Below are 21,836 nucleotides of genomic sequence, written 5' to 3'. Positions count from 1 at the left end.
TGGTCTAAAGCGCTCTCCGTTACGGATCACTGCCATCTCACCTCTATCTGCGTGGGTTCGAGTCTCGGATTCAGCTTATGTGGGTGTGTGAGAAAGCTTGCCAGTTGCTTCTCGTGGGTCGGTGGTTCTTTCCGGGGATTTCTCAGGTTCTTCCTCAACCATTAATACTAGCCGCTATGTATAGCCTATCATGTGCTGAAAAATGGCGTTAAACCCTACAATAACAACGATTCGAAATGCATCGGACTTGTATTTACAATAATATGCACGCTCTCTCTCATCTTCCCCCCCCCCCTCCCCCGCACGCACACATGAAATGTCTGACGACCGTTCTGAGTTCAGAACAACTGATAGCGATAAGCAACCCGGAAAATCCTTAAGTGCCGCTTGTACGTAACAGATGCAGCACCCACTGCGAGCAAATAGAGAACTTCCAGTGTCGAAAAATCGATCAGTTAGGGGCCGATTACTCCCAAACTAATGAAACAAAAGCGCTGTTTTTGTGGGTTTTTAAAAAAAAAAAAATATTTACGAATGCGATAAATTGAGTGCAAAGTATACCTTTGGCAGGATTTGCCCTGTAATATTTAATCGGTACAATATAGCTAGTTTGATACTGACATGCTGTTTTACCCTTTCCATACACATATGTATTGCATAGTTTTATGCTGTTTGTTAAAAAATTAAAGTGATAGATAAAATGGGTGGATAGAAAGCTTGTCACAAAATTGATGGTAATTGTAATATTTATACTTTTTTTTCTAGTCATAGCAAAACTTCATTATTTGACAAATGATATATTTGGTTCCATCAACCTTTGCAAACGAGTCAGATATCAAACATGGGTATCAGATACCTTGTGTCACGATCTATAGCCGCGTTGGCTTGCTATTGTCATGTATTATACTAAATTTGATATTTGTATGCCTCAAACAATTGTTAGAAGGTATATTCTGCAAGCTGGGGCTTGATTTATCCTTAAATAGTTATATAAAATGAGAGAAAAATAAAAAGGAAAGTTGATACTAATGACAAGTGATGGAAACCGGGTCGAAAAGTGATTTGGGATGTTAAAGAAGTAAATGGTAGCCATTATTAGCATAAAACTAAAATTCCACAGCAAAATACCACGTGGAGATATCTCTAATGCCCCCTTGGCGCCTCACGTCATTCCAAACGCGGGAAGATGATTAATTTGTGTATCCAGGGAATAGTGTCTACTGTAGCCTTGTTGCAACGACACTCCATTCACATAAATTCCCGTGGTTTCCGGGTTGTTTTTCTGCCGCCTAAAATCGACAAGATTGCGTGCAGACTTTCCAGGTTTTCCGGTAATATCGTAATGTAGGGCCATTGAAATGCTTCACCAGGCGATTTAGCTATCAAATTTCCTCGCATTTCATCCACTTGCGTGATCACATAGCAGCGTTTTCGATCAGTGAGTTTATATGCACACGTGAACAGAGTTAGTGGTGGAAGGTCAATGGAGTTTACATTAGAACCGCCACGCATGCGTGGACGTCGACATTGAGATTAGTGTCGAGTGTGCGTTATAAAATGTAAGCAGCACTCCCTTAACTTAACAAGTCCGTGTGTGGATTTAGTCATGTTTTGCCAGGCTGGCGTAGATTGTGACAGACAAAATTACAACATTTGCGAGGGCTCTGTACAGAATTAGGAATACAGTTGTTCTCGGGAATATCATTGGATTGCCATGTAGCATTACAGTGACTTAATTGTGCGGATTTACAGTGTTGTTTGTTGGCGGCTTGTTTATTTGTATCCAACGTCAATCTTCCTGACTGACATACATGCAACAGTTGATGTACAAAGTAACTTGCCTTTCACGAGTGTTCAGATATAGCCGTTACAACCAAGATTGGTTGACTGATATAATATACCAGTTGTGAATAACTGGTGATATCATATAATGTTTGTGTTGATTCTTCATTCGACGACACTCATTACCAAGACATTCGGAACTAGTAAGGCTTGTATTATTTTTTTAATAAATTTATTTTATTTATATAAAAAAACGATCAATGACTTTTGTATTCGATTGTAATAGTGAGTTCACAATGTCAATGCCGCATCGAGCACAGAGACAACAGTGTTACTTGTGTGACCTGCCCCGAATGCCATGGGCAATGGTTCAGGATTTTTCGGAGCCGGTGTGTCGGGGTTGTGTGAATTACGAAGGAGCGGACAGAATAGAGATGGTGATAGATTTAGCGCGTCAAATGAAAAGGGCAACTGGATTTCAGGAGTCCAGGGCGCCGATGAAACCTCTATCCCATGGACATTTGCTTCCACCCAGAAATCCGCATGAACACTCAGGGGTCGTAGATCCACCCAGAGCTCACCCAGGGCCCGTGCTCCCAGATAGATTTGATCGAGCACGTGCTAGTGTAGGTAGTGAATTTAATAATGGTTCGCAAAGGATTCCGAATGGTGGGCCCTCTTCTTTGCATGGCAGGGCAGATGACCACAATCCTGAGGGTCACCGAAACGGACATAGTATCCCTCCTCCTGTTTCAAGAAGTGCTTCTTTTCCAGCGTATCATCCAGCGCATTCTATGAGCGTGCCGCCGCCGGCTCCTCCTCCTGGAAGAGGAGTTCCCCATACATCGGTCCCTAATGGGAAACCGGAAGACGAGGAAATTTCCAATCATTCAAACCCCGATGACACGGTGTGGAAACGGGCTTCACCAGATAATATGTTGAGTAAATCACCCGTAGTTAGAGAAACTATGTCTGTACTTGGAACAATAGTGCCCTTTGAAGCCAGATTCAAGAAGGATTCTAGTGTTTGTGCACGTGTTATTGGATTCGATTGTTACGGTAAGCCAGGTATTGACATTGAACTAAAAATCATTACTGAGTACCCTATGGGGTCCGGCAACATTTTTCACAATATACCTACTTTAGTGAGGCAGATGTCGCAAGATTCGAATAAAGAACTAAACAGAGGGCCATCTTCAGGGTTTAAATATCTTGAATACGAGTTAAAACATGGACAGGGAGACTGGAGGCTTTTAAGTGATTTATTTTCTGACTCAGTTCGAGCATTTAAAGAACCATTAAAGCGAGAACTACTGCCTTTGCCATATTTAAATAGTAATCTACCACCAATTCCAATCCCAATAAATACTAGATCTATTACGCTTGGTCAGGGGCAAAGGCCTAGTCCAGTTGGATCCAGGACGTACGAATCCGGAGGCAAAAAGCGGAAACCAACCCCTGACCCAGACAGTGACCTTGGTGAACAGAGTAAAAGACAACAGTGGATCCATAATCAAACAGAAGCACTTAAACTTACGATGAATTCCGCGGGGTACGGGTCAGCGAGTTCTACGTCACGATCTCCGTCAAGTAACCACACGCCTACCCCACCAGATGGGACAGGAAGCTCTATTCAAAGCGGCCCATCGCCGATGGCGGCTTTAATGAACGTAACTGACAACTTGACAAGTTCACCAGGACGAGGGGATGGGGTCAGCATAAGTCGACCTAACATTTCTCAGCATGTTCATTCTCCTCCGGGGACCTCAACTGTAACACCAAGTAGAGGCAGGGTGCCTGCGTTACCACCCCCAATTTCTGATGCAGGGATAGGAAGTACAATGCCCGAATCGACCGTGCCCAACACAGAATCCCTGAAATGTACCCTGTGTCACGAGAGATTAGAAGACACGCATTTTGTGCAATGCCCTTCGGTCTCGGATCATAAATTCTGTTTCCCTTGTTCAAGGGAGAGTATTAAACGACAAGGTGCTGGTTCTGAAGTTTATTGCCCCAGCGGTAAAAAGTGTCCCCTTGTTGGCTCAAATGTCCCATGGGCCTTCATGCAAGGTGAAATCGCCACTATTCTTGGAGAGGAGTATAAGGAGACAAAAATTAAGAAGGAGCGGGACGCTTGACTTAAAATGTAAATATCATTTAACTGTTGATTATCGTTACTATTATCTCAATCGAGAAGCTTATTTAATTGTTGTGTATTGTAATTCTATATGATAAATTGACCGCTTAAAGTGCTAAATGTATTTATTTGATAGTATTCATTCACTTTAAATTGTTAATGCTAGATCTCAGAACGTGGCACTAACAGATATCACCTAAACGGATTCAAAATGGATTCAAAATTCCATCATTACTTTGTGCTACTATCTTCTACCTGGCCACTATTGTATTACGTTTAACATACAAACCGATTTTTAAAAAATCCTTCATTTTTACAGCATTGTTTTGCGATGTGGTTAATTGAATCCTCATTAAATTATTTCATATTCTTTATGTTTAAACTATGAATCAGTGTCTTCATTTCTTGTTATTTTCGTCCCGGCTTTCAAATTATCTTACATTATCATCAAAATAGTTGTATGGGTCACTTGGCATTTAGGACGTCTCCATTTCGGTAGTTATGACACTTGGCTGTTGTATTCATTCTTGACGCATCCTTTTAACTCGCACCCTGCAGTCACCTTTAAATTGGTGCACACTTTATCTCCCTCGTTTACATTTGTACGCAACATGTACTATTCGTTTTTCGTTGTTCTGTTAATGCTGTTTAAGCGATTTGGTTGTATAACCCACACCGGCTCGTACCGTTGCTTACAAGTTACCTGTCATACATGTACTATATAATAATTACAAGGTAGTTATTATATAGTACATATATGAAAGGTAACTTGTAAGCAACGATACGAGCCCCTGTGGTATAACCGTTTCGCAAGACGGGACCATACTATTCACAACATCAAACTTTTCAAGTAGTTTCATTTGGATACAGTTTAGATCATCATTGGTATTATTGGCAGTACTTTTTGCTGCATTATAAAAGATTAGGTTACATTTACTGTTGTCACTTTTATATAAATAAAAAAAAACTTGTAAGAGAGCAATTATAGGACACTGTACGTCAGAATATTACATTATGGGTGCAGTTTGATGATATAATTATCAGACTACTGATATAATTATGAGTCCTTTTCAAGTAGCATAACAGGTCACAAGGAACAAGTCACCGCACAATCTAATCCGGTTTTGCTTTTAGAGATAAAAAGAACGCATTTTTGTTTCTGACTTGAGCCAGCGTTGTATTGTTATCCTTAAGGAACGGGTGTCATTTGTGTCGAGCCCGCCTTGGGGCCAGGGGGACGTTTGATGTAGCTATCGCTTTGGCGACGGTGTTAAGTCGGTCTATCCATCCATGCGTTCATACATCCGTCCACACCCTAGGTTTTACCTCGGCGTTCAAGATGTTTTTAAACATGTTTTTCATAACCATTTTATCTGAAACTCATTGGATTTTAGAATATACATTTTATCATTCGTGCAACACATGGCGAGACTAGTTTCCTGTATATGAAAACAGTTTACTCGGGTCTTCCCATCCCATTTTCGATATTTTGACATTTATGTTAGGGTATGGGGCCGGAGCCTATTGCCTGTTGCAAAAGTTCAATTCGCCGCCACCGCACGGTGGCGGCGTAGGATAGCAGTTGCAGACGGGCATAGCAAACTTCAGCGACTTTACTTCGAGCCATATCTGCATGAAATATACAGGAACTTCTTTTTATTTTCGCAAAAATTGGAAGTATATTCGTTATGTCTTTAATCCGCTAACACAGAGGAGATAAAACCACGGCGTTGATGAAATTTGGACTTGGTACTCGCCAGTGGTATTCCCCATCACATGACTACCAAAATCTCGTAACTTAGATGACATCAGAGGTCCTAAGGTCACGTCATATCAAGAAAAGTCCATTTTCCAATGTTCTGAGTATTCTGGAGAAGCCAGATTCATCAGAGAGCGCATGTCAATGCGATTGTCACGCGGTATCAAGAAAAACTTTGACACTTACTATCTGCTTTATGAGTCTGGATTTCTTCAGGTTGCTGCGACAACGATATGTTTGTGGCCGTTGTTCTATGAATAATATGTTGAGAATTATGTGTCCTGTTTTTTAAAAATACAAACATTGCGTGACTTTTATTTAATATTTTTTTCGCAAAAACATTGGTATGGGGTTTATTTTGGATGTTACACGACTATTGACGGTGAAATCTTTGAAGTTTGCTGGGACCGCAAGCCTACCCTTAGTCCGACTTTCCTCTGATCCTTGCCACCCCATTTTTGATATTTGGACATTTATGTTGGGGTGTAGGGTCAGAGTCCATTCCTTATTGAAAAGTTGGCATTTGCCGACACCATTTGGTGTCGGCATGGGATAGCCGTTTACTAGTTGGCCCAGCAAACTTGAACGACCATTCATTGTGATATACCCAGTGGCGTCACTAGGGTTGGTGTCACCCAGTGCGGTAACTCATGATGTCACCCACATGGACCTCCTTCCTGCACAAAAATTCTAAATTTTTATAGACAGTCATGTACAGTAACTCATGGTGTCACCCCCATGGAACACTTCCTGCACAAAAATTCTAAATTTTTATAGACAGTCATGTACAGTAACTCATGGTGTCACCCCCGTGGAACACTTCCTGCACAAAAGTCTAAAATTTTATAGACAGTCATTTGGGTGTCACCCCCTCTGATGGTGTCACCCGGTGCGGTCCGCACCCCCCCCCCCACCAGTGACGCTACTGGATATACCTGCATGAAATCGATAGGAATATGATTTATTTCGCAGAAATTGCAATCACAGTATTCGTTATGTTTTTAATCCGCTTTTAGACGAGACAAAAGTACATCGTTGCTGAAGGTTGACCTTTATCTGACCAGTTACATTCCTAGCCACGTGACTACATAACTCTCGCAAACTACATATCAGTGACATTAGAGGTCATACAGTCACGTGGTTTCAACAATAAACGTTGTCTAGTGTTGCTGTAGGAAAACAAATCGAACATATAAATGAAAGTCCGTAATATTTTTATAGAAAAATTAAGAAAAAAACTTCTCAGAGTATTTATTTTGAAAACAACGACCGAAAATCTATAAATATTGCAGTAATTTGAAGAAAATCCTATTCACTACGCAGAGAGCACATGTCAATGTATTAGTCACGTGGCACCGACAAAAAAACCTCACCGACACGTGCTCGGTACGTTTTGAAAATGTTTTTCGACACCCTGCTGCAATACCGACAGGTTTCTGGTCGTTGTTCTCAGAATGAATATGTTGAGAATTAAGCGTGCATTATGTTTATTTACAAACATTAAATGTCTTCTATATAATATGTTCAAATTATATAGTCACCTTTGGCATGCCTGACCAATAATCAGTTCGTATTTGTCAAACAAGTAGGTGTCAATTTGTACTATTTTTACCGAATTTTCAGATATTATTGTTATTTGCGATACCGATATCTGTAAAAATTTATATCTTTCTTTTGATCAGAATGATCGAAATAAAGAACAAACGTTCCATACTACGCATACGCTAAATTGAGGTGGGTGGGGTGGATACGTTTACGTCATAAAGTTGTCGGCTTCCTAAGGTAGCTTTATATTATGTAACTCCACTAAATATGCAACCAGCGAGTCGTCTGCGAACTTGGGACATCAGTGTATCCCCTAGGGGTGCAAGACTGAGAGACCTACTTTTTAAAGGAAATTATTATCTTTTACAACACTATAATAGTCGCGCACTTAGAAAGACGGACATTGTAGTTTTTTCTACGCCAATTCAGCAGTTATCTTCTCTCGCCTGCGACAGACTTGTTAGAATAATAAAACGCAATGGACATACGACTTAGTTCTCATTTTATAAGGGCGGGGCTAGGAATTTTATAGAAGCAAAAAATTAGGCCCTCAGAATGCTTTGGAAAAAAAAACGATATTGTTGTAATGATTTATAAAAAATAGAACAGATTATGTCCACCATTTTACTTTGAAAATAATTATATTGAGTTTAAATATATATATACAGACACACACACACACACACACACGCTGGTTTGAGGCCACCGGCCCCGCTCCCCGCCCATTAAATGATTAGTCCCTAAAAGTGAAACAAAAAGCCGGAAAAGCCACAGCGTCTGCCATCAGTCTGTCCAATATTAACGTTTTCAGGAGTTTAGTTTTTAAATTTAATGGTAATGAACTGTTGCAAGACTTAACATTCATAAAAGAAAATTGGAGACTGGGGGTGTTGTTGTTGTGGGGTTTAACGCCATTTTTCAGCACACGATAGGCTATACATGGCGGCCAGTATTAATGGTGGAGGAAGAACCCGGGAAAACCCCGGAAAGAACCACCGACCCACGAGAAGCTACTGACAAGCTTTCTAACATACCCACGGAGACTGGGGGTGAATTATTGGTCAAATTATTAAAAGGTCAAGGTGAAACAATGATTACTAAGCTTATCAGTTGAACAGTCGCGTGATAGGTTGCCAGCATGTTCGCCCCCACCCAATATGCTAAATTAAATGTTTTAGCAAGACGGACTTTAAATACACTTTTATTTCAAAGTTTATTAACAAACTTGGACCATGTAAAGAAGTGTGTGTGTGTATATATATATATATATATATATATATATATATATATATATATATATATATATCTTTTATTTGTATTTTGGGGGGAGTGGTGCATCAATGTTAGCTTTAAAAGCCACTTACTTACTGGATAACAACAAAAAGCTGTACAGAATGCTCGATATTATTATATACTTGAATTTGAGTGTGGTGACCTACTTTGACGATGTTAAAACTCTGGTTGAAATTTTTTTCCATTTCTGGTTTTCCAAAACTGACCATCCGATGGTTGCTAGAAAAGAGAAAATAACAGCACGTCTTTAATAAGAAACCTCAAAATCAGTAACCGGATATGCAGTAAAACCATAAAATAAAGAGCATATGTTTGATTGAATAAAGAGGTCTTAATTTGGAGTTGATCTCATTTGAGAGGACAGGTTTTACCTTTAAACAAAATAAATGGGTCTCACAAAAGGGTGGGAGTGCCTGTTGAGTGTTGGTCGGAGGAAACGGATGCTATTCTGACTGCATTAGTGCGGTGATTTGCGTCTTAATTTGAACGTAGAACATTGTTTAGTCATACAAATTTGCATAACTGACATTCTCATTACGCTTTTCGTGATTTATAATCTGCCATTGTTTAAGACGGTGATTGTTGAATATGAAATATGAATGTGCCAAGATATGAATTATTATAGATCATGTATGGAATGCAATTGCCAGACAAATCCATCAGCTGAATGGGACAAGTCTTACCTCTCGCTATCAGTGCATGACGTAATATCAACGTGGTGTATATTACCTGCAGTCACGCGGTCGGTGAGAACAACTATTGTTATTGTTATGAATCGTGGTTTGTTAGGTTTGGTGTTCAGCGCACAGCTACATATATACTCCTTTATAAGTTGAGCCAGACTTCAAACAACAAAGATTCAGATCTGCCGTAGCATAATGCGTCTGCAGGTCAGGCTTTACGTTGTTTGTTCTACTGATTATTCCTGACAAACTGCACAGACCCAGTTCTTCCGGCACATTATGCGAAGACAGGTGTGGATCTGCGCAGTTTGCTTTTGGAATCGTATTAGCGAGTAATGCGATGTGTCATACTGAAGCAATATTGGAGTATAGTGACTTTCATTGCGACAGACAACGGCCTACTCTGCCTCTTCTGGGCAGAATTCAAACTGGCAACCTTGATGCAAGTCAGACACGCAGACCACTTGGTTACAGCAAAGTCAGTTTGCAATATAATCTGAAATATGAGCTTCGCCACTTTGTGGGATGGATCTCATGATAACGTCGTATTAACAGAATAGTCATGACAATTAGTTGCTGTATACATGTCTGATATAGGCTATGAATGCTTCCTCATATATGGCCTTTCTTTATCAGAAACAGCGGTACCAAATTTGTACGTTTATTATGTGTTTTTTATATTTAAATTCTTCACTTCGGAGATTAAAAAAAGAGAAGCAATAAACGGGTTGAATCTTGGATTTTCGTACTCTGGATAAGTTCATAAATACAAAAATGTCTGTTAAAGAAAAGAAATAAACGTGTCCTTATCGTTCTTAATCCCTTCCATACGCATATACGTTTAAAGTTCCCTTCTACAATATTAGCACATGGCCTTTAATGTGGACTGGGTGATGAAGATTTTTGTTGTTTCAAATTGTAAACCAAACCGCAGTGTTGGTGGTTTAGTTGGTACATGCTAGGTGTCTTAGTTGGCTGTTAGCTCATTCATAAAAGACTTCTGAAAATACCTTGTTTCATCCAGATTATGGATTGCACTTTATTCTTATGAATGTCGGGCTTACATTTTTATTGTTTTAAAAAATCATATAGGTTTTATTCGTTTTTTTATATTTAATTTTTAAATGTAATTTATTCATCTCCAATCTTGCGACCGACGAGTGCGGGGTTTAAACCGTACTATATGATCAGCTTCAGTAGGCTCCTACGTAGCTACGATGTCGTAGCCTCAACTTGATTTGTTGTGGTTGTCCACGAGGTACGAGTAAGGGTACTAATATTAGTACTTGCTCCTATGGTATGTCCTTTAGCAAGGCATTTGACTCCAGTTGCCTCAGCACTAGCCAACCTACTTGTATCACTGTGCCGCAAATAACCATACACACCATTCTGTCTGTTCTACTTAGTCTCGCTTTAAATTTGTCCCGCATTTAATTTGTATGTTTAATTGCCTAATTGGTGTTTGTCTTGACTTTGTTATAAAAAATGAATTCAAGATTCTCACAACTTCTTTGTGTGAAATGCCTGGTAGAAATTATGATTGTTGCCGGGAAACACCTGTCGAGAATTCAGTATTCAGTCCTTCAATATTCCTATGTTTATCTTTTCCCTTTCAAGTATGCGTTGCTGTGTCTAAAATAGGAAGTGGAAAAATAGACTGCATGCCTCGAAGCATAATTCATAGAGAGAGAGAGAGAGAGGGTATGTACATTAGTTTTTATTTAAAAAAACGACAGGAGCATACATGTACACACATACAGGAAGTTCTTTGTAAAAGTTAACCACATAATTCAGGAAAAAATTCTTCATTTATAATTCGATTTAAATTCAAACGTATATACTAGATATGACACTCATCGTTTCATGTCACAGAACCATGGAATAATGGATTTAATAAATCATAGTCGGGTCACTTTCTTTAAAAAAAAAAAAAGAAAAGAATGAATAAGCAGAACAGTTCGATGTGTCATTCAAGAATTTGTAATTTAAAAGATCTCATTATATTTTTCGATGGCAGTGCGTTTGTCTCATTACCTGTGACAGTGCGAGGCAATTGATGCTGTCCGCACGTGCTCTTTCAGTGCAGAATAGCAAGAAATAAAATGCAGGAATTTGAAATTTAAAAACCAATTTGACTATTGAGGCGTGGGATATTTAAAAACAACAACAGCCCATATAAAACGTTGCCATTTTTTTAATTTAGACTCAGATTGGCAAAAATCATCAGTAAGACTAGACGGTTGGTACCAGCTTATACGCGATCGCTCCTTATTCATTATATCAATTACATTTTTTTGTTTCCGAGACGAAGTGCACTGATCTTGGATTATTTTTATGTGTCACTTCAAAATTATCTGCAAGAGTAAATAATACATAACACTCGTAAACCCGGTTTGTTTGGCATCTGGTGCAGATTCAGTAACTGGTGCCATCATGGGTGGACCCGGCCCAGCAAAAACAGACCTAGAAAGTACAGGTTCTTTATAATTAGATGTTAAAATTTAGCCTTTTTGAAACGGTCACACACACACACACACACACACACCTGCCGATGATGGTGATTGGTACTTATACCGATCTATCGGAAATTGGTTGCAGTTGCCATCTATAAATACCCCATATTACATGTAGTAAAATACGTTATACGAATTTCGATAAATGAAGTGTTCTGGTTTGTAAAGTTTTACAGGTCAACATTAAAATTACGTTAATTTAGCACATATTAAGGGAGATGGGGAATTGATTACTTTTTCGCACTAGCTTATAATCATAAGAATGTTAACCGATATCAAGAGGAGGCTCATACGCAGTTTCTGGGAATATATCCTGCCATTTGTTGGTAACTGTCGACTACACACACACACACACACACACACACACATATATATATATATATATATATATATATATATATATATATATATATATATATATATATATATAAATAAACAGCTGTATTACTACATATTGTTTATTATCTATCTACTGTAGCTCAGTTTTATCCCTTGCAAACATTATATCTGTCATCACTTCTTCTGGAACCAAACAAGATTTTGTTATATCACAAGCTATCGAATCACGACTCACAAGGAAGAGGCAACCCACTTCCAGTACATTGAACGCCTTGCTTTTGCTAAGCGTGATGGTCTGTGCTGTAAAGTCGTAAATTACGAAATATTTTATAACGACCGCCTCTGTTGACTTCGTTTTAAAGGGTACCTCGTTATAAAGAAAAATGAAGACAAACTAACAGTTTGTGCGAGTCCCAGGATCGTGTGTTTGAGAGAGCTGCCATTTGATTCAACGTGACAGTACTGTTTGCATAACTCGAGTTGGACATTAGACAGCGTCTGTATTTTATTGGAAGGAAGGCGCCAACATTGCTTGCCAGTTGTGAAAATATTATGGCCAACAATTCTTGCTTACATCTTGTTGCTTTCACATTTCACGAGTATGTTCGCCCCATTCGTCGCCCGAGAACAGCTAAAGGAAATGAAAGTTAAGAAGATGCAAGTGTTGTACTGAATGGAATCCCCATCTCTCTTTGGTGAAAATCATTTACGATTGCCATTTTCTGTTTATATGTACATTTACACCAATGTGACGAGGGGATTCAATATCATGCAGCTCAACATATCTGTTCATCCACCCCCACCCCCAAAAAGAGTGCGAACAGTGTGAGTTTTTCCTATGACTTTTCTTATTGTTGGGTGGTTACAATTATGCCCTAGAGACGCGTAAGATGCAGGGGCTTCTTCCCTCAGCACTTTAGTTTGTGTGAAAATCATTATGGCATCGTCATTCTCATTGTGGCTTATAAACGTAGACTGCTGCCTTCCTGTTCATTTGATAACAGACTGGTTGGCAATCGATTTATATGTGCCAGTAGACTTGTTTCGCGTGCGATCCAAAATCCGCAAGGTCATTGCCGTTCATCTAACTAGATATTCATAGTCATTGTTACCCATCTGTGAAGATTTACGTGTATTTCATCTAACGACTGTCAACTACAAAGCGATTAGATCAAGGGAATTTTGTCTTGTCTAATTACCCCGAAACATTTCGACCAACATTGCATGTCGCATAGAGATCAACTTAAGTTTACTATAGTTTGAATCTAGCAGACGTCATTTATAAGCTCACACAAATTGGAGGGTCACTGTGAGATCACAGATAACGATCAAATTACAGTAATTAAGTCGAGTCATCATAGTGTTCATCCTTAACTGATTATTGCTTTGCGTGGGGTAGACCCTCGGATGGGGATTGAAAATGTAATGATCATGGTTGGGTTCTCGTGTTATTTTTATCGGGTAGCGGCAAAGCCTAGTTCTGACGGGATTCACTGTCACGAGACACGCAATATCGCGTGCTCTAGGTTCGCCTAATTATCAATACTGCGATGAATTAGCAAGAATTTCAGTTACGTTTGACAGAAAAGATCCGTCTTAATTTAGAAGATAGAATCAATCATAGGGTACACTATAACATGCCCTGAATATTTATTTGACCGTCATGCAATACTTAATGTTTATAATATAGTTTGAACGGATATTGCTGGGTGGGTTATGATGGCAACAAATAGGCGACTCTCCCAAACAAGTAGAGATACGGTCATGTAGATTAGAGACTGCCGTGAGAAAGTTACATTAATCGTCGATACTGTGTCAAATTGAAATCAACAGGTAAGAGCGCAAAAGAAAATAAAGCGTTGTTTGTAACTGTTGCTAGACAAATAGAAGAAACTCACCATTTAATTTTTCTTAAGGGGTAAAGAATATATTTTCTTGCGAATCCAAAATAATTAGTTTTAGAGCTATTTTGCGACCTTCTTGATTATGAAAAGATCAAAGGCGAAAGTTTAAATGGTACGTCAATGTTAAAATTCTGTTTGGGTGGGCGAGTTGCGGTGGGATAATTCCACCCTTCCCCAGCCCATAACTATAAGAAAATGTATCCTGCTCTGCTTTGTAGAGACAAAAACTAACATCTATCTTACAAGTTAAACAAAATTGTTTCGAAAATTTCAACCCCCAAACCCGAGAATAAAACAAAAATTAGTTTGCTTAGTAAAAAATGGAGCAAGAGAAAGAGATAATGACTGAAAGACGGTTATAATCGCATCGGTAGCGTCCTAGTCCTTTTTGGAGCGCAAGTGCTCTCTGGAAGTATTTGGGAGCAAAAGATGTTTTCCTAATCTCTCACTTGTTCGACACAGATGGGAGATCGATTAACTTTCTTTCTAAAGTCCCATTGACTTTGGGAAACATGAATTTTAAATTATTCCACAACACCTTTGATATCTCACGAGTGAGAAAGGTAAATATCCTAATACTCAGTAAGTGGTGTCTCATTATCCTGCAGTTATTAAATTTAGAGGTGTTGTTGTTGTTGTTGTGGGGTTTAACGCCATTTTGCAGCACATGATAGGCTATACATGGCGGCCAGTATTAATGGTGGAGGAAGAACCAGAGAAAACCCCGGAAAGAACCACCGACCCACGAGAAGCTACTGGCAAGCTTTCTCACATACCCACATTGGCTGAATCTTAGACTCGAACCGCCGCAGACAGAGGTGAGATGGCAGTGATCCGTAACGAAGAGCGCTTTAGACCACTCGGCCACTCGGGGCCCCGAAATTTAGAGGTGAATGCAAGCGTTGCTGGGTACAACTGTTGTAATAGTTTGGTTGAAATCCTAAAAGATGATACAATAAGGGGCCGACCATTTAGTATGTACTCATGGAGGGGGGACGCGGGTTAACCCAAATGCATACGCTTGCGTATGGGGGATGGGTGGGTCTACTGATAATGTTCGTACGCGTAAGAAACGGGTGGGGGGTGGGGGTGGGGAACCTCCATAATAATTTATCTAATACGTAACCTGTTCGACTGGGTTCAGTCGGCGTTTGAATTTTAGCGGATACTAGACAAACTTTTTAAAGTTACGCAGCTTATTTCTTTGATGCAGCCAGATATTCAACGTTAGTGGACTGTTTTATTAAACACGTTAATATTATCAATCCTTGATCGTTTCTGTGGGGATTAAATATAGGCCGTTCTATAGAATGGAGGATGAGGTGCGTCAAGCGTTTTACGTAATGGGGGGGTGGTGGTGGTTAAAAAGTACGCATGTGTACAGGGAGGGGGTAGGGGTCAGGCTTTGCCAGAGTTTTGCATACGTACTAGATGGATGGCCCCTAAAATTGTATATATACAACACTCAGTGGACCGCAGACTCGTGTCCGTTACAGACAGGTGTCATAGACATGAAATATAGTGGACATTGAAGAAAAATGAGGTACATGTTTACTACTTTATGAGCGAAAGCGAGTGTTTATACAGGTGTGTCTGATAAGGCATTATTCGTCATAAATATAAAATAATGTGAAGTCCTATTTAATAACATTTACTCCTCAGGTCTTTTTAAAAAGAATACTGTAGTCACTTGGAAACGAATGGTTGTCAAATCAGGCTTGAGGTTACAACTGGGCCAGACTAATGAGTTTATTGCGAATCCGTGGCAAACCGTGAAGTAATAATCTCTCTCCCGCCTGAAAGTGAAGAGTGCAAACGAGATAGCTCAGTCGGTAAAAAGTCCGACTTAAGGCTTGTACATCACGAATTCGAACCTCAGTGTCTACAGGCTTGTTCGAGAACGTTTGAGCATAGTACATCGCTTGCTGGAACTGTAGCAAACAAAATCTTACCTGCTGAAAATGAAATGCCACATTAAAGATTATTATTGTTATTATTATTATTATTATTATTTCTGGACTGGCAGTTTGCAGAAACTCACACTGATCACACGCACACCATCCTCCAACTTAATGACATACACATTGGCAGTACAGTTCATGGTTTTATTTATTTATTTAGATTATACACGATTTGCCGAGTCCACATACTTCCCAGAACAACGTAGAAGAAACTGAACCACCTTCATACTACGGCAAGATCATACACCTTGTCTTGTGGCTATCTAAAGTTATGATAGTTGTGGGTGTAAATTTAGTTGCCCAGGGGTCAGTGGCGCTTTCCCAACCACCTTATCATTGATAAAGAACAGATAAAGCACATTGCTGGACACATTTAGTATTTGAACTTGTATATGTAAGTACAGGGTCAGAAAGAGTACCTCTTGCATGCAGTAGGACATGCCTTTGGACTGCTACATGCGATTTAGTTATATAAATTTGTATATGACCATACACAATGGCATGTATGAACATCAGTTTTTCACATGTATATACATTACCTCTCAGATTACGTTCTCGCCGTCATCATTATTACTTCGTAAGTCATTAAAACAAATACCATTGAAAGAATCAACTTTTTGTCAAAAGTACTTTTCAGCAAAGCATACCTGATCACCAGTCACACACAAGAAAGGACAATAGTTTTCGGGGATATGTAATAATGGTTACTCACTGTTTATGTCAATAGCAAAGAGCGTTGTATAACACAAAGATGAATTTTAAATAAATCACATGCGCTTTTTATTTTAATTTTATTGGCATGCCATAGGATGGTGCGTAATATGTTTTAATGTTATTCCGTCTGTTACCGAGTTTGTTTCTGCAAGACCGCTCTGGTGGCCTAGTGGTTAGAGCTTCCGCCTCGGAGGCGAGAGGTCGAGTGTTCGAATCCCGGCCGAGTCATCTGAAAGGCTTATAAAAATGGTACTGACAGCTGCCTCGCTAGGCGCTCAGTAGTAAGAGGTTAGTGTTAGGACTGGTCGGCCTGGTGTCAGGATAATGAACTGGGGGACATCATGCTGCATATCTGCGGCATGATGCCCCAGTGCTAGACATCACTATAAACTGTCACACTGCAGACATTGTAGCGATATGAATGAAAAATCGTTAAAGCTACGTTTAAAATGCAAATCTCACTCACACACACGGACGCACACACAAATACTCTCGTTTTGCAAAGTATCTCGCGTTCTTCACTATCAGCGGTCAATTAATAAACTTTGTGGAGAACTTGCACTTGAGGTAAGAAAAAAGCTGTTGATTTCGGGGTAAAAGATCATAGTCACTGTGATAAAAGCAAAAAACATGGTTTCTGCACATTAACATCAGTAGTACGTAACACATTTTGGCAAAATTTGTGGATTGCTTGCACCTGGGCTAAGGATATGTCTTTTGCTTGTGGGACCAAAAGTATAAAAGTCAATATAACTGCAACTGAAAAAAGACAAATAGTATCTTCACAATGTACATAACGTGTGGGTTGGGAGGGGTCAGAAGGTCAAGGTCACAGAAGGATGAAAACTAGTTTCTGAATAGCAATTTCTGTTCTCAACCGTGTTCATTCACCATATTTTGTGGATGGCTTTTATCATGCGTTTGACTTAAATCTTGGGTAATAAACATGCCTGTTGATTTACTATGAAAGATGGCAATAAATGATTTTGTATAATAACATTAGTTCTACACCACGTACTTTGATCAGAGTGGAAGGCTTGGGTCAAAAGAACAAACTTAAGGTCAATGTGGTCAAAGAAAAACCGGTTCTACAAGAATAATTTTGTTCTAGAGTAAATGTCTTGGCCAACATTGCGGATTGCACTTGCACTTAGGGTAATGCATAATCACGTGGATTCCGGAGACCACAGGAAAGTCTAAGAAAATAATGGCTGCACAGGACTATTTCAAACGAGCGGGGTTCTAATGCGTGCTTTACGGTACTTGTGTTGTTCTTGCTTTTGTTGATTCCTGGAGGCGTTTTGCGGGCAATGGTTATGAACGATTATTGTACATTAGACAGGAAATAGTTGACAAGTTTACCTTCACACACTTGTCAAATCGCATGAAAGGTTGAAGCTTGATTTCTATATTGTGGAGTCGCATAGATTAGAGATAATGGATTTGTTAAAGTAGATGTGAAATATGTAATGTCCTTGTTACCGAACCATTACGAACAATCAACTAAATTACCCACGCGAGTGTCGGTTAACAGGAATTGTGTATATTTATCTTCATGTCTATTTGCAATTTGATTTTACGGTGGATTGTGAAGACGTGTGCATATGTGTTAGTGTGTGTGTGTGTGTGTGTGTGTGTGTGTGTGTGTGTGTGTTTTGGTTGAAGAAAGTGATACAAACATGCAAAAAGGCATATAAACAGTCAGTAGATTATCCGAGCTTCCTCCGCACGGCTGCTGAGAACTCTAACTTTTCGGTAAATAATTGGCTCTGATTCCACACCCCAACGTAAATGTCAGTAAAACTAAAATAGAGTGGAAAGGGTCAGAGGAAACGCTATCAAATAGCATGAAGGCCAGAATTACAGACTACATTTATCCCTGCCAAAGAGATGAGAGTATGTAATAAGATAACCTGGTTGGATTTAGGACTTAGAACACTTGATTTAATGATGAAGGACTTGAATGAGAAAAGAATTATGTAATACGTGCGTTTATAAGATCCAAATAAAGGGCAAATTAACATAATCCGCACGAACGTAATAATGCATCAAATGAAAATACAAATACATGACCTTACACAATATAAGGACAAGGGTGAATTATTCACTAATTTCACACGACAAAAAATAGTAAAAATGAATTCACTCAAATAGCTAAAAATGCGATATTTTACTCAAATAGTAAAATGGTGAAAACAAAGGGTATTACAAACCCAAAAAGTAGCCCACGGCTGATAGATTACATGTATGGAGTTACACACTCCGTCCTCAGCACACTTGGCAACCAGTTACACTGGTCAATCAAGCAGTCAGTATTCCAGGTTGTCACCAACCACTATTCAATTCCTTGGTCAATCAAGCAATCAGCGCCCACCAATCGGACAGCGATGCCCGATCACCTGCTACTCGACCAGCCACACGGTTCACACAGCTCTACGGCTGCTGTGGTTCAGCTGTACAGCTGCTATAGTCAACTTTTATGGTTAGCTGTACAGCTGGTACCACGTTGACACCGATCAGCTGAAAAAAAATACATCGGACACCTGTACTATGCGTGACACGGTCATATACAATAAAACGTAATGACTTTATATACGGTAAGCTATACAGATTGCATTATCGGCACAATTACAAAACAATAAACAGGTTCAGAAGTGAACCTACCCGTGCCCGATAAGAATTGTATGGTACCCAGCTTTTCTTAAAAATGCAACTTTAATTGCTAATATAAATCTCTTCCTAAGTAACAAACAAAAAATAGAAAATATTTGCATTATACAACGTAAGCCGAAGCTGCATAGAAAATATACAAAAATAAACGGATAGTACAATATTTATAACTTAAACACAACAAATTAATAAATAACTCACATACCTCCACAGCTGAAGATGTGCAGGTCCTTTATTTTAATTTGTTTATTTTATGTGTTTTGTTGCTCCCATAGTATTTGCAGTGCCTGTATATTCAAATATAATTTTGACAGATGCATTGATTTTGGATTAGGGTTTTGTACACCGTATGTAGGTATTAGTTCAGGAAATTCGAGTTATGGCAATTAATAGTAAATTTGGTGAAATCAGAGAAACAAATATATATTTTAGGAGTAATTTCGAGACAAGTCCAATGTAACATGTAACTCGGGCAGTTTTGATAGTAATTCTTTTGTACAAATAAATAAATAATGTAACTAATAGTGTGTATGTTTGTTTGGTGTTTGCATGTTTGTGATTAGTAGAGAAATAGTAGGAATTCTGGCAAATTGCCTGTTTGTGGTGTAGTACATTTCTTTTGTATTCCGTAATCAAGAATGTCCATTTGTTGTCCATAAATTATAGCCATTTCTTGATCAAACGATTTTAGAATCGATTTCGTAACCATGCGATTTTGTATTCCGATATTGTAAATTTTCCATAAATTCTAGTGTAAGTATTGTCTTGAATCTGAAGACCGTATTCGTTCCATTTCATGATTAAGTAAGGTATTAAGTCCGTCGTCTTATATCAGAGTCCGTATTTGTTCCTTTTGGTGAATTGGTGGTTCATTTTTTCTGGCAAATTGCCTGCTTGTGGTGTAGTACATTTGTGTTGCATTCCGTAATCAACAATGAGTAGGCCGCTCACTGACAAGACGTTCCGTAATGTGAAGAATTTAGTCTTGCGGTGAGGCATTTATACACAGACGATGCAGCCATACATCGTCTTTGCGCAGGAAGTATTATGCTTTTCCCATCGAAAGCGCTTCGCACGTGCGGCATAAGACAAACCGAACTCACTGTTTCGAAATATTGTACAATATACCTAAATCACCCTCGGGTGTCGTTGTACACGAGAAACGAAATCCGAGTACTTGTATTTAATAAAAAAGTTTTTTTTTTTATATAATTATGTGACACATTACACAGGTTAAAGTCAGTATTTCGGATTAACCGGATACTATATACCGAAGTTAGGTTCTTTTGACCTACTTTTCAGACTACGATGAAAGTCTCGAGTTTTCATTTTAGTCTATATCTCCCATGCTCTACCGCTCCGGTGGCCTAGTGGTTTGAGCGTCCGCCTCGATGCGGTAGGTCGTGGATTCGAACCTTGGCCGAGTCATACCAAAGACTTACAAAAATGGTACTAACAGTTGCCTGGCTTGGCTCTCAGCATTAAGAGGTTAGTGTTAGGACTGGTCGGCATGTGTCAGGATAATGTGACTGGGTGGGACATCATGCTACATGTCTGCGGCATGACGCCCCAGTGCTAGACATCACTATCAACTGCCACACTGCAGACATCGTAGTGATATGATTGCAGAATTGTTAAAGCTACGTTAAAAATCCAGATCACACACACACACACACTCCCCCATGCTTTTGCGTGTGCCAGCTTGAAACTTTACCTATGACGCCAGCCGAAGGAATTGAATAATAAAATAAACAAGTATATGTCAAAGTGTTTCAGTTTTCAGACTCGTTTGTTTGAGTGCTAATCTTGTCCATGGAAAGAATAAGAAAGTATATTATGTATATCCATGGAAGCTGAACGGTAAGCTGGTTGTAGAGTGGTATAAGGCGTACGCCTTAGATGTCACTTACATGTCACCGCTGGCCACGTGGGTTTGATTCTCCTTTCGGCCAAAGTGGATATGTGAGAAAGCTTGCCATTAGCTTGCCATGAGTTAGTGCTTCTTCCGGGTGTTTTCTACGTCTCTTCCTCCACCAGACAGACTGTAATGCCTATCACGTGCTGAAAATGGCGTTAAAAAGAGAGACACACACACACACACCTGGGTGGCTGAGTGGTCTAAAGCGCTCGCCTTTACCTATCCCTGTCGTCTGACATCTGTCCGCGTGGGTGGGGGTCTCTGGCTTGGCCATTATGGGGATTTGAGAAAGCTGCCAGCAGTTTCCCTTGGGTTGGTGGTTCTTACAGGGGTTTTCCTCGGTTCTTCCACCACTAGTTATACTTGCCACCATGTATAGCCTACCTTGGGCTGAGATAGGGCGTTAAACCCAAAACAACAACGACAATACATACATGTACGTTTTTAATCAATTTTTTCCCAAAATAATTTGGTGAGATATAAGAATAAAAGAGGAGAGGGATAATTTTTTATTTCGAAAAAAAGTCATTATTAAATGTTGTGTCTGATAGTTCAGTTTCGCGACATAGTGAGGCTTCTATGTGCCTTACGTGACTTTTACCGTTGAGTGAAAGAAAC

The 21,836-nt window shown here is 39.3% G+C and overlaps 2 protein-coding genes across 2 annotated transcripts in view; both read left to right on the top strand.

Annotated features, from left to right (window-relative positions):
- LOC149805113 (uncharacterized) overlaps positions 1-21,836 on the top strand; it is a 309,737-nt gene that overhangs the window by 115,954 nt on the left and 171,947 nt on the right. The gene's annotated exons all lie outside the window — the stretch shown is intronic.
- LOC149805114 (interferon regulatory factor 2-binding protein-like A) lies at positions 1,247-4,308 on the top strand. Its single transcript, XM_089947465.1, has one exon. The coding sequence runs from the start codon at positions 2,043-2,045 to the stop codon at positions 3,918-3,920; it is 1,878 nt and encodes a 625-aa protein (XP_089803591.1). The 5' UTR covers positions 1,247-2,042; the 3' UTR covers positions 3,921-4,308.

The sequence above is a fragment of the Sinohyriopsis cumingii genome, chromosome 2, assembly GCF_028554795.1.
Source record: "Sinohyriopsis cumingii isolate HCF-2022 chromosome 2, ASM2855479v2, whole genome shotgun sequence".
Lineage (NCBI taxonomy): Eukaryota > Metazoa > Mollusca > Bivalvia > Unionida > Unionidae > Sinohyriopsis > Sinohyriopsis cumingii.
Note: the sequence above shows the minus strand (reverse complement) of the source record. Positions and strands in the feature narration are given on the sequence as shown.

Bases quoted from the DNA above. Each gene is read 5' to 3' on its own strand.
- LOC149805114 (XM_089947465.1), top strand. From the start codon at position 2,043: ATGACTTTTGTATTCGATTGTAATAGTGAGTTCACAATGTCAATGCCG.